This window comes from Prinia subflava, chromosome 9 (assembly GCF_021018805.1).
Source record: "Prinia subflava isolate CZ2003 ecotype Zambia chromosome 9, Cam_Psub_1.2, whole genome shotgun sequence".
NCBI lineage: Eukaryota > Metazoa > Chordata > Aves > Passeriformes > Cisticolidae > Prinia > Prinia subflava.
In genome coordinates, this window is record NC_086255.1 from 32,319,039 (window position 1) to 32,332,461 (window position 13,423).

General features: G+C 57.8%; 2 protein-coding genes across 4 annotated transcripts in view; both read right to left on the reverse strand.

Moving 5' to 3' along the window:
* The window catches only part of LOC134554997 (early activation antigen CD69-like), a 106,139-nt gene that overhangs the window by 5,123 nt on the left and 87,593 nt on the right, over positions 1–13,423 (reverse strand). The gene's annotated exons all lie outside the window — the stretch shown is intronic.
* LOC134554976 (C-type lectin domain family 2 member D-like) overlaps positions 8,615–13,423 on the reverse strand; it is a 53,380-nt gene continuing 48,571 nt past the window's right edge. Inside the window, exons 2-7 of one of the 3 annotated variants that reach the window (XM_063406199.1) lie at positions 11,685–12,418; positions 10,543–10,920; positions 9,806–9,901; positions 9,534–9,703; positions 9,233–9,333; positions 8,615–9,143 (exon numbers count right to left, since the gene is read on the reverse strand). In XM_063406199.1, the coding sequence (XP_063262269.1) occupies positions 9,029–9,143; positions 9,233–9,333; positions 9,534–9,703; positions 9,806–9,901; positions 10,543–10,920; positions 11,685–11,919 (1,095 nt within the window). In that variant the 5' untranslated portion in view covers positions 11,920–12,418 and the 3' untranslated portion in view covers positions 8,615–9,028. The other 2 variants (XM_063406200.1, XM_063406201.1) reach the window with 2 other exon arrangements.

Consider the following 13,423-nt stretch of genomic DNA (forward strand, 5'->3'; position numbering starts at 1 on the left):
CAGCTGCCCCCAAGCCTGTGCAGTTCTCCTGCTGCAGCCTGTCCCCACCCCTGTGTCCCTGGCTGATCCCACCCCTGTGTCCCTGGCTGACCCCACCCCTGTGTCCCTGGCTGTCCCACCCCTGTGTCCCTGCCCCTGTGTCCAGGCTCTTGGCTCCCTGGCTGCCAGCTGAGTGTGTTGCACACTGGCTGAGGGCTCCCTCCTGTGCTCCCTGGCCATTGGCTGAGCACATTGCAGGGCCGGCTCTGGTTGTGGCAGCCAGCAGCTCTTTCCTGCTCCAGGCAAGCGGTTCAGGTGCCGTGCCGTGCCCGTGTTGGTGCTGGTTGTGCTCGTGTTGCTGGTGCTGGCTTTGGCGGTGGCCTTGGCTGTGCAGTCAGGTAAGGGAGGGGCAGCAGGCTGGGCCCAGCCCCTCGGGGCAGAGCGGGCTCCCTGCTCCCTGCACAGGGGAATCCTCAGAGCTTCTCCTCTTCCCCCTGCAGCCCCAAAGCTTCCAGTCACACCTGCGACTCCGCTCTTGGTTCTGGGCCCTCACCCTGGCTGGGTTGGATGCAATGGAGTCTGGTACTACTTCTCCAGGGATTCCAGCACCTGGGAGCAGGGTCAGGAACGGTGCTCCGAGCTGAGGGCCTCCCTGGCCATTGTCAAGGATGCGGACCTGGTGAGTGAGGGTCTGTGGGCACTGTGGGGTGTGTGAGGGGAGCCTGGGGGTGCTCCTGGGCCGGGCTGGGTGCTGGTAGGGCTGGGGGTGCAGGCCTGTGCCGGGGCCCTGCAGGGAAGGAGCCCCGGCGTGCGGGGGGAGCCCCGGGCACGTGTCCCCCCGAGGGGCCGGGGCAGCTCCCACTCCTCTCTCCTGGGCAGGGTTTGCTCTTCCGCCTCCGCGGGAACGTCGATTACTGGCTCGGGCTGCGCAGACGGGGCCAGCGCCTGCACTGGGGGGACGGCAGCAACTTCAGCTCCTGGTGAGTGCCGGGGAGCCGGGCAGGGCCTGGGGAGACAGGGCCACAAGGTGTCCCCTGGGAACCAGCGCTGGCTCTGCTCCTCCTTGCAGGGTTCATGTCCTTGGCGATTCCGAGTGTGTGTACCTGGCTGACGATAAATTCCAGAGTGAGGACTGCTCCAATGAGCGGCCGTATCTGTGCAGCAAGGCCCAAGCTCCCCTGTGACAGGGGCTGCAGAAAGGACCTTCTCCAGGCTGGGCAGTGCCAGCTTCACCTCTCAGCCCGGCACAGGCTGTCCTTGCTCAGCTGCAGCCTGTGCCTTGCCCTCACTCTCAGGGTCACCTCCGTGCCTGTTCCTCGCCACTGCCAAGGCCGGGCTGGGTGTCCAAAGGAAAAGTCTCCGCAATCCCTCCTGGCCCCGGTGCTGCCTGCAGGGAGGGCATTGCCCCCGTGACAGCCCCAGCTCCAAGGGCAGCCACCAGCGCCCCTGCCGGCCGTGCGGGAACTGCAGCCAAGGGGAAAGTGCCTGCGGCCGAGAGCGCCTGGGGCTGGGTTTGGGCTCTGTTTGTTGTTAATGCCGCACTCAGGGTTGTCTGTCCGCTTTGTTCTAGGTACGAGTAAAGAACTGTTATTCCTCTTCTCATATCTTTGCCTGCGAAACACCTTCGTTTCCAAATGAGAATCCTTTGGAGGGAAGGATTGTCCATTTTCCACTGCAAGGGAGGCTCCTGCCTTCCTTAGCAGACACCTGTCCTTCCAACCAAAACAGCCCCATCCCTCTGTGCACTGTGTGGGGAGGAGAGAGAGAAAGAATTAGGGATAAAGTGAAGTGCAGGAAGGAGAGAAGAGTGGGGAATGTGTGTCTTTAGGATCTGGTCTACTTCTCATTCCCTTGCTCTGATTTGTTTGCTGATGAATTCAATGAATTTCCCCCATCCCAGCTTGTTTTGCCCATGATGGCTTAGAGATCTCTCACTGCCTTTATGGAGACCCTCGAGCCTTTCCTGATGTGTTCTGTTCCCTGCCCAGCAGGAGGAGCAGAGGGACAGAGCGGTTCTGCTGGCACCGGGCACCTGGCCATGCCCAGCCCAGCCCAAGAATCCCTGCCAGAATTCACTGCAGCATTTCCCGGCCCCACGGCAGGTCCGGCTCCGCGGGCAGGCGGCCCCAGGAGTTGCAAGTGGGCAAAACGGGGCCGAGGGAGAGGAGGCAGGTGGTGCCCATGGGTGAAATGTCTTTGCTGCGAGCTGGCAGGGAGAGGAGGAGGGAGCAAGTGGTGCAGAGCAAAAAGGAGAGGAAGAGGCTTGTGAAAAACGAGGTTAACTTTCCTAGAAAAATTTAGAATTAAAAAAAAAAAAAAAAAAAAAAGAGGATTAGGAAACAGAATATAGGAAGAATTATACAGCCGGGTGACTTGGCATTCTGCCAAGGACACACAGTAACAAAAAGGCTCCTTCCTTAAAAGTATCAGCCTGTTCCATATTTAGAAATCCACATACATGATTCAAACATTTCCTTTGAATGTCAATTTCTTTGTTCAGTTTCATCTCCCCCAATCATTTTATCTGGTAGATCTATCTGTGAGTGTCTCCATGTTGTCTGATAGCATAGGTTTCATAAATTCTTCTCCTGGTGCTTTGGTCCTCTTCACTTGGATGAGATACTTATAAGAGAGGTTCAATAATTGCTTCTTGTAGCTTTTGGTCAGTAAACTTCATTTGGTTAATTCAGGAATGCAGGAAGATTCCCCATCTACCTTCTGGTGGGGGTTTGATTCACTTTGGTCAATTGGTTTGACTGGTTACAAAGAAATCTTTCCCACTCAAAAAAGAAAATATACATTCATTACATTTCTAAATACAGTTAATAAAAAAAGAAAATACAATAAAATCTTCCCACATTATACATACAGTATTTATTTGAATATTTGCGAAAAGCCAACTTTATACCATCTGTCTATAACAATTCATAATTTAAAAAGTCTGGATTTTATAATTACATAATTAGAGTTTATTAAGATTTTTTAGGGATTTTTTCGGCTTGCCCCAAGGCCTCCAGCAGTTGTATTTCTGATCTGGGAATGTCTTTCATTGGCTGTGGCCGGCCCCCAGCCGGGATCTGTTTGTTGGCTGCTGCTCCCCGGCGGGGCCGTGCGAGCGAAGCCCGCCGGGCGCAGCCCCGCGCCTGGGGCGTCTCTCCCGCATGTCCCCGGGGCCCTGTCCCAGCGTGTCCCTCCCTTCCAACACCTCCTGCCCGCCGTGAGCCCGCAGGTGCCGCTGTCCCCGCGCCGAGCCGCGAGTGAGGAGTCCCCCCCGGGCAGCTCCCGGGGAGTCCCGCCCCGCCCGCTGCCCACAGCCGCACTGAGGGGTCCCTGCGTGGCCGCCGAGCGGAGCGGGGCGGGAAGAGCTCCACGGCTGAGGAGAGCTGTGCGAGCGCTGAGTGTGCAATGGGCGCCCACATGCGGGGAGGAGCTGCACTGGAGAGACGCAGCTCAGCAGAGAGCTCGCCTGCTTTGTTCTTCTCGGAGCTCTGACATCTGCAGGGCACTGCACAATCCGCTGCACACACGTTTATTCTTTGGCCTCGCCTGTCTTTGCTTTGGATGCTAACAAACTTTGTGCCCTTCTGGGCACGCTTAGTTTGTTGTGGGGGTCTCTGAGGGTCTCTAGAAGGTGAAAGAAACGGAGGGTTTTTCAGTGAACTCTTTACTTTTTTTCTTTTTCTGTGTGTGCTTTGGTCTTTTTGGCACCTTTTTAAGGTAAGAAGTTCGTTTCTGTTGGCTAAGGGTTTGTGTTTTTTTTCTTTCTCGGAATTCTCAGCTTTGTCATTCTATTGTGTTTAGCTTAATCTTTCTTTTTATTACTGGGGGGCCTTATATGCTGGTATTGCCTTAAAATATGTAAAAGGGTAAGAGGCACAGTGCTCAATATGTACTAAGTGGCTTCTACATGTATTTTTCTGAACACTATTCAAAATAGATCTTAAAATACAGTGTATACTTTTAAGGTTTCTATAAAGATTCATTAGGATTTCTAAACCTCCGTCTCACCATCTCGTGCACTTCAGGAAATGACAAGTGGCTCATAAGAAGTGACTTTTCTGTCCGTGACCATGTTATTTTGGATTAATCTCACACTGGAAAACAGTCTTCATACCCTACTGCTCTTGGCATCACCCCAAGAGTTTGGAGGCTGCTGCCTAGCGAGCTCCTGAGTTGTCTCTTCCTTGTCAATCTCATAAGTCCGTTTAATTATAAAAATGTAAGAAAAATGAAGTGAACATTGGCCCAGAGTCTAAGGACTTGCATATGTCTTCCAAGAAAGGGAAAAAAGAGTTTTCCCCTCAAACCACAGAGGTAAAAAGTTCATGTTGTCTACATACATTTTTAAAAGAAAAGAGGAATTTTAAAATATGAATTCCTGTGCCAGTGCTGCTCCAGTCTACTTCTTTTCTTTCACTCATAGCATCTCTAAGAGTATTAAAAAAAAAAACAACCCTGAATTTAAGCTGAAGGAGAAGCAATCTGCCTGCAGGCTCGTGGCACTCCACTGCCTCAGTTCCACTAAGGGAGCTCATCCTCTCCGCAGTTACCAGACACATCCCAAAGCACTGAGCACCAGATTTTACCTTTTTTAAAATGGAACTGTAAGAAAAGCTGCTGGGGAGGGCCATGCTCCAGGCACATCCCTGGCATTTCATCTGTGCAGCTCTCTAAGCTCAACTCCTCTCTTTTCCTCTGGGTGCTGGGTTTGGCTCATGCATTTCTTGAGGGGATGGCCCTGCACTGATCCCAGCATGTACTGACCATCAGATAAACAGCTTCTGGCAGGGTGGATCTGCCCTAAATGGACATTTCCCCAAGGAATTCCAGTGCCTGAATTTCACTGTCATGGCTTTTCAATGGCTTCAAAAGGAACCTGGTTTAACACCCTCCATTTCTGAACAACCCCTGCACAAGGCTCCTTCACTTCCTGCCATTGTTATTCTCTGACCCTTGGGGAAAGGCTTGAAAGCAGCACAGAGCTTGTGAAGCACCAACTACTTAATCCAAAATTCTAATCCATAGCATGGGCAGAGCCTGACTTTAAAGCCTGAATCAAGGAGCAGTTGCCTTGCCAATGGACAGGATGAGAAAGGTTTCCTGTGCAGTTGTTGAGATTCCAAAGTAAGGGAGAGGGCGGAGCATGGGGTGGAGGAAAGAAAGGGGAAGTCTTAATTTTCACAGTGGGTTTTTAACCATCATGGTCACATTTCAAAGACTTGTAGAAACCACTCTAACCTCAAGAAAGAACAGCTTCCTGGATATTTTTCATTTCAGCAGGAGCCTAAGGAAGGCCTCAGCAGGAGGAGATTGGGATAATTGCAAGGCTGGCTCCTTGAGCAACAGGAACAAACTGTGCTTTTCAAAGCCAAACCTTCACCCGCAGCACCCATAAGGAAGAAAATAAAGGAGACAAGAAAGCCTTAAGTGGGAAACGGGTTACCAAGGGTGTTAGAAGGAAAGAACAAGGTCTGGGAAACAGGACCTGGAAGGTGAGAGACAAAGGAAAAAGGGAGCTGAGGCTACTTCATATAGGAAAAGAAAAGAGAATAGAAAGGAAGAGAAGGGAAGGGGAAAGGAAAAACTGGGACTAAATTCTAACACAGCGGGCACAGCCGCTTTGGGTCCCTGCATGAGAACACGAAGCGGGTCCTGGCACAGAAGGCAGCGCCGAGAAGCCTCGGCCCCGCAGCAGCACCATGCGGCGCTTTCTGCCTCCGCTCGGCGCCTGCAGAGCTTTGGGCTCTGAGGCGCGTTCAGGTTCCTCCCGGGGCAGCCCTGAGCCGGCCAGGGACACCTCCCGCCCGAGCAGCGGCGCCGAGCCCGGGGCCGCAGGGCCGGGAAGTGTCCCGGGCACGGAGCAGCCCCTGTGTCCCAGCGAGAGCAGCCGGGATGAGCCATCGCTGCTGCGGCACCGCCTCGTCCCCAGCGAGCCGAGCAAGGAGGATCCTCACAAGGGCCGGTCAGGTCATGCAGCAGTTGATGCTGATGCCATCACACAGCACTCACAGCATGGCCAGGCTAGCAGAGCCAGCCAGCACGGCTTTAGGAGGGCTGGGTGGTGTTGGACCAGCCTGGTCTCCTTTCATGCCCAGCTGACCCGCCTGGTGGATGCAGGCAAGGCTGTGCATGTTGTCTGTTTGCACTTCAGCAAGGCCTTGGACACTGTCTCCCCCAGCACACTCCTGGAAAAGCTGGCAGCCCACGGCTGGGACAGGAGCGCTCTCTGCTGGGTTCAGAACTGCCTGCATGGCCGGGCCCAGAGCGTGGTGCTGAAGGTGCTGCCTGCAGCTGGCAGCCAGGCACCAGGGCTGTTCCTCAGGGCTCTGTGCTGGGGCCAGCTCTGTTCACTGTTTTCATTGGTGACATGGAGGAGGGGACTGAGTCTTTCATCAGTGAATTTGCAGATGACACTAAGCTGGGAGCGTGGGTGGATCTGTTGGAATGTAGGGGGGCTCTGCAGAGAGACCTGGAATGGTTGGATGGATGGGCAGAGTCCCAGAGGATGAAGCTGAATAAGTGCAAGTGCCGAGTGCTGCATTTTGGCCACCAGAACCCCCTGCAGTGCCCTAGGCTGGGGACGGTGTGGCTGGACAGTGCCCCTGCAGAAAGGGCCCTGGGGGTGCTGGTGGCAGCAGCTGAACATGAGGCAGCAGTGTGCCCTGGTGTGCCCTGGTGTGCCCTGGTGTGCCCTGGTGGCCAAGAAGGCCAAGGGCTCCTGGCCTGCATCAGGAATGGTGTGGCCAGCAGGAGCAGGGAGGTCATTCTGGCCCTGTCCTGGGCACTGGGGAGGCCACAGCTTGAGGGCTGCTCTGGGCCCCTGAGTTTAGGAAGGACCTTGAGAGTCCTGAGGGTGTCCAGAGGAGGGCAAGGAGGCTGGGGAAGGACTTAGAACACAAGGCTTGTGAGGAAGGACTGAGGGAGCTGGGCTTGTTTAGCCTGGAGCAAACGAGACTCAGAGGTGACCTCATCACTCTCTACTGTTGTGGTGTGGTTTTTGTTATGCTCCTGTACCTTTGAATGTGCTTTGTAAGCCCCTTTCTTTGTATTGCTGTTTGTCAATACCCTTCATAGTTTATTCCAAACTCCCTACCCTTGGTTGATCCCTCGTTCTCCTCTCCTTCACCGTCTTGTCAATCTCCCTAGAACCCTGTCCCTTCTTCTGGAAAGTTCTGTGCTACTCAATGTACCATTGGTGAAGTGGAGACTGTGTGCACCCACCATTCTCCCTGGCTGGTTCAAGTTCTGTCAGCCCAGCCCAGGCTCCTCCCAAGCTGTTTTGTTCTTGCTTGCTGGCACCCGACTCCTGCCCTGTCCCCTTTCCCTGCCCCGCTCTGCGTGGGCCCTGTTGGGGGTCCTGGCCCTGCCCTTGGTTCCGCTGGGATCCGGTTCTGTGCTCTGCTGTCCCAGTAAGCGATTGCTGGAGCGGCAGGCGAGCCCCGCTCTGTCCCTGCCAGGCGCCCATCACCGGGTGCCTGCTCGGCTGTCCCAGGGCTCCGGGGCGGTGCCGCGGCCCCGGCGGGAGCTGGGCCCACGGGAGCTCCTGCGGCGCTGCTCTGCCTGCGGGAAGGCGCGCGGCGCCGGCCATCGGACACTGCCGGAACGGGGTCGGACCGGGGGGGTGGCCTCTTTGTCCTGGCAGCAAGGGACAGAAGGAGAGGACACCGTCCTGAGCTGCAGCAAGGGAAAGGTAGGCTGGATGTTAGGAAGAAGTTTGTTACAGAAGGGGTGCTAAAGCAGCGGAATGGTGTGGCCAGGAGGTGGTGGAGTGACCCTGCGGGGATGTGTTTGCAAACAGTGTGGATGTGGCAGTGAGTGCCGTGGTTTAGTTGAGGTGTTAGGGCTGGGTTGGAGTGGATGAGCTTGGAGGGGTCTTTGCAAGGCAGTGATTGTGTGATTTTGTGACTGTGTGATTTTGTGACTGTGTGAGCACGGGCAGGCGCTGCCTCGGCAATGTCAGGGCACGGGGGACAGAGGGGAAGGCGGCAGAAGGAAGGCGGCAGCCCCCCCTGAGGCAGCAGGGCCCTGGCCAGTGGCAGCGAGCCCTGAGGTGGGGCAGAAGTGACGGTGGGTGCCACCTCTGCTGGGGCTGCTGAGGAGAGGAGAGGATCACCCCTGTCCCAAAAAGGCCCCACACTGGAGAAGCTGGTGAAGAGCCGCAGCCCTGAGGAAGCTGCTTCTTGGGGTGGGCTAGGCCTGGCCAGATGCCCGCTGCCAGCAGAACCGCTCTGTCCCACTGCTCCTTCCCCTGTCCAGGGAACGGAACACATCCGGAAAGGCTCAAGGGTCTCCATGAAGGCAACGAGAGATCTCTCACCCATCATGGGCATTACAGGCCTGGACTGGGGAAATTCATTGAATTTATTAGCAAATAAATCAGAACAAGGGGATGAGAAGTTGGTCGGATCCTAAAGATGAACCTTCCCCACTCTGTTCTCTCCTTCCTGGGCTCCACATGATCCTCGATTCCCTCCCTCCTCTCCACACAGTGAACAGAGGGATGGGGATGTTTTGGTTTGAAGGACAGGTGTCTGCTAAAAGAAGGCAGGAGCCTCCCTTGCAATGGAAAATGTCAAATCCTTCCCTCCAAATGATTCTCATATGAAATGAAGTGGTTCGCAAGAAAAGACAGGAGAAGAGGAGTAACAGTTCTTTACTAGGACGTAGCACAAAGCGGACAGACAACCCCGAGGGCGGCATTAACAACAAACAGAGCCCAAACCCAGCCCCAGGCGCTCTCGGCCGCAGGCACTTTCCCCTTGGCTGCAGTTCCCGCACCGCCGGCAGGGGCGCTGGTGGCTGCCCTTGGAGCTGGGGGTGTCATGGGGGCAATGCCCTCCCTGCAGGCAGCACCGGGGCCACGAGGGATTGCAGAGACTTTTCCTTTGGACATCCAGCCCAGCCTTGGCAGTGGCGAGGAACAGGCACCGAGGTGACCCTGAGAGTGAGGGCAAGGCACAGGCTGCAGCTGAGCAAGGACAGCCTGTGCCAGGCTGAGAGGTGAAGCTGGGACTGCCCAGCGTGGAGAAGGTCCTTTCTGCAGCCCCTGTCACAGGGGAGCTTGGGCCTTGCTGCACAGATACGGCCGCTCATTGGAGCAGTCCTCACACCGGAATTTATTGTCAGCCAGGTACACACACTCGGAATTGCCAAGGACAGGAACCCTGCAAGGAGGAGCAGAGTCAGTGCTGGTTCCCAGGGGACACCTTGTGGCCCTGTCCCCCCAGGCCCTGCCCGGCTCCCCGGCACTCACCAGGAGCTGAAGTTGCTGCCGTCCCCCCAGTGCAGGCGCTGGCCCCGTCTGCGCAGCCCGAGCCAGTAATCGACGTTCCCGCGGAGGCGGAAGAGCAAACCCTGCCCAGGAGAGAGGAGTGGGAGCTGCCCCGGCCCCTCGGGGGGACACGTGCCCGGGGCTCCCCCCGCACACCGGGGCTCCTTCCCTGCAGGGCCCCGGCACAGGGCTGCACCCCCAGCCCTACCAGCACCCAGCCCGGCCCAGGAGCACCCCCAGGCTCCCCTCACACACCCCACAGCACCCACAGCCCCTCACTCACCAGGTCCGCATCCTTGACAATGGCCAGGGAGGCCCCCAGCTCGGAGCACCGTTCCTGACCCTGCTCCCAGGTGCTGGAATCCCTGGAGAAGTAGTAGCAGACCCCATTGTAGCCAACCCAGCCAGAGGGACAGCACTGTGGAGTCGCAGGTGTGACTGGAAGCTGTGGGGCTGCAGGGGGAAGAGGAGAAGCTCTGAGGATTCCCCTGTGCAGGGAGCAGGGAGCCCGCTCTGCCCCGAGGGGCTGGGCCCAGCCTGCTGCCCCTCCCTTACCTGACTGCACAGCCAAGGCCACCGCCAAAGCCAGCACCAGCAACACGAGCACAACCAGCACCAACACGGGCACGGCACGGCACCTGAACCGCTTGCCTGGAGCAGGAAAGAGCTGCTGGCTGCCACAACCAGAGCCAGCCCTGCAATGTGCTCACCCAATGGCCAGGGAGCACAGGAGGGAGCCCTCAGCCAGTGTGCAACACACTCAGCTGGCAGCCAGGGAGCCAAGAGCCTGGACACAGGGACAGGGACACAGGGGTGGGGACAGCCAGGGACACAGGGGTGGGGACAGCCAGGGACACAGGGGTGGGGACAGCCAGGGACACAGGGGTGGGGACAGCCAGGGACACAGGGGTGGGGACAGCCAGGGACACAGGGGTGGGGACAGCCAGGGACACAGGGGTGGGGACAGCCAGGGACACAGGGGTGGGGACAGCCAGGGACACAGGGGTGGGGACAGCCAGGGACACAGGGGTGGGGACAGCCAGGGACACAGGGGTGGGGACAGCCAGGGACACAGGGGTGGGGACAGCCAGGGACACAGGGGTGGGGACAGGCTGCAGCAGGAGAACTGCACAGGCTTGGGGGCAGCTGGGGCTGTTGGTTCCAGTCACTGATGGGCAGGAGTAGAACATGAGGACTCCACACATCAGGAAACAGCCACACACCTGCCACCCTGTCCTTGGAAGGTGACACTGCCCCCTCCCTGGAGGCCACAGGGTTGGCCCTGCACTCACCTGGGAAGCTTCTGAGGATGCTTCTGTGTACATTACTGCCCTGGGTACGCAGGGGCTCCCTCACACTCCCATCACGGCTGCAGAATCCACTCTCCACATCTTCATTTCCTGCACGTTTACAAGTGGCATCCCCCTGCTCATGACAAGTAGCTTGTTGAGCCAAAGGCAAGTGTGGAACCGCAGCTGCTGGTCCCTCCTGGAGATGCAGAAGCTCCTGTACAACTCCGTGATGGGAGCAGGATTGATTCTCCTCCAGCTCACAGCCGGCATCTCTGTGCTGGGAACAAACAGCCCCTTGCTCCGGAGACATCAGGAGTGCTGGAAAAGCCTTTCGGAGATCGGCCTCGGGAACAGCTTCACACCCGCGCTGGTGGCACACTGAAAGGGACATGAGGAGAGGTCACTGCTGGTGCCGGTCCTGCGGGACACCGAGGCTCAGGAAGGCGCTGCCAGCTCAGCGCCGCCCTGGCCCCGCTCCGCGGACGCTGCGGCAGCACCTGCGGAGACAAGCGCGGTCTCCGGGAGCTCTCCGGTGCCCGCAGCCGCGGCCCCTGGGGCTCTGCAGCCGCTGCAGCCCAGCTCCGTGCCGGGACAGGCGGGGACAGCGCCTGCGAGCTGCCGGAGGCGGGGACAGGACAGCTGCGGCTCGGAGTCCGCCTGCCGAGGGCAAGAAGCAGCAGCCCCGGGCTGCTCACGATTGTCCCCCGCATTCCCTGCGAGAGGGAGAGGAGATCGCTCCTGTCGCGAAAAACCGCGCTAAGAAAAAAGGCCCCAAGCCGGAGAAGCTGTTGAAGAACCGCAATCCCGGGCAAGCTGCTTCTGGGCGTGTCAACAATGAATTATGTCAGGGAGTTCGGGTGTGGGCTGTGCAAACCGCTCCGCTCCTCCCTCTCGGCAAGCAACAGAACAGAGCATGAAATGCTTGAGGATGGGGGAAAGGCCAGGCACCGTCTGAGGTGCCCGGGAGCTGAGGCACAGACGGAGCTCCCCTGAACGGCACCGATCGGGGTTCCCGGGAGTGGATGAAGTGACGGATCCGGGCAAGGAGGAGAGCGCGGGCAGCCGCTCCCTCCGCGATCTCAGCCCCGGAGGGACACGGGGGAACCCGGCACAAGGAACTCACCAGACCTCTCACAGCTCACCGCGGTCCCGTCCGTCTGTCCGTTCGCCCGCCAGAAGCTCCGAGCTGGGGCACAAGCAGCCGTGACTGCCGCGTCGCAGCTCCGGACCCGAGTGGGGCTGGGCTCCCGGTGCTCCGGTTTTAAGGCCGATGTGGGGGAGGGGTGGAGTTTGGCGTTTTGTCCAATCAGTGCGCGGGAAAGCAGCGAGGGGCGGGGCTTGGCCCGCGGCCCGGGACCGGTGTGTCACACCAGGCATTAGTTCCTGTGCTTGCACCGCTCCAGGGCCGGCACCGCTCCAGGGCCGGCACCGATCGCGGTGCCCCGGGAGCAGCGGAACCGACGGAGCCTCACCCTGCGGCACCGATTGGAGTGCTCCGAGAGCTGAGGCACTGACCGAGACCCCCCCGCCGCACCGATCGGGATGCCCCGGGGGCTCAGGCACCGATGGAGCAGCTCTGAGGCACCGATCGGGGCGCCCGGGGAGGCGAGGCAGCGACGGAGCCCCCCCTGTACGGCACCGATCCGGGTGCCCCGGGAGCTGAGGAAGAGACAGAGCCCCCCCGCCCCCGATGGTGCCTGCAGTGAGGGGATTGCCCTCATTACACAACAAGCTCAAAGGGGAAATTCAAACTGCCCTGGACTCTTGGAAATCTTTAGGAATGGGTCGGAAGGTGAGACTTGTGGACTGTCCTTAGAAGAGGAAGAAGAACAACTGACACGTGCTGAGGAGGAATCCCACTTTTGGCATTGGGTACCTGACCATGAAGAATGCTCTGTCTGTCTCAAAGGATCCCAAAGGATGTGACTGTCCTCCTGGGGGAGGAATTCCAGGCTGGAGCAGGACAAGGATTTGTCTCCCTGAGGGAGAAGCAGGGACGTGATGTGACTGTAATTCCCATCCTTCTGTGTTGCTTTGTGGGCAGGAAAGAGGGAGGAAATTTGGGATAAACTGAAGCCCAGGAAGGAGAGAACAGTGTGGTGAAGTGTTACATTCCCCTGTGGGAATGGTTCCTCCCCCCTCAGGGACCCCTGGAGCTCCTGTCATGTAGTCTGACCCTTCCTTCCCTTTCTGACCCCATTAGCTGTGTGCCAGCTTGCCCCTCCCTCAGATGTCCTGAGAAAAGACCCTGTCCCCCTGGGAACTCTCTCTCTCTCCTCGGACACCACCTGGAAATAAACATCACTGCAGCTAAGGGTGAGAGCCTCTTTTGAATCCTTTTCCTGTCTCTTTGATATATTCCTCCTATGCCTGAGAAGGACTGAGCTAGCTTAGACCCTTAAGGGAAATAAAGGAGGTTTATTTATCAGTGAAGGTGCATCTTTAGGATCTGGTGTACTTCTCATTCCGTTGCTCTGATTTGTTTGACAATGAATTCAATTAAAATTAATTTCCCCCATCCCAGCCTGTTATGTCCATGACGGCTGAGAGATCTCTCGCTGCCTTTATGGAGATCCTCGAGCCTTTCCTGATGTGTTCTGTTCCCTGCCCAGGGGAGGAGCAGAGGGACAGAGCGGTTCTGCTGGCACCGGGCACCTGGCCATGCCCAGCCCAGCCCAAGAATCCCTGCCAGAATTCACTGCAGCATTTCCCGGCCCCACGGCGGGTCCGGCTCCGCGAGCAGGCGGCTCCAGGAGTTGCAAGTGGGCAAAACGGGGCCGAGGGAGAGGAGGCAGGTGGTGCCCGTGGGTGAAATGTCTTTGCTGAGAGCTGGCAGGGAGAGGAGGAGGGAACAAGTGGTGCAAAGGAAAGGGGAGAGAAA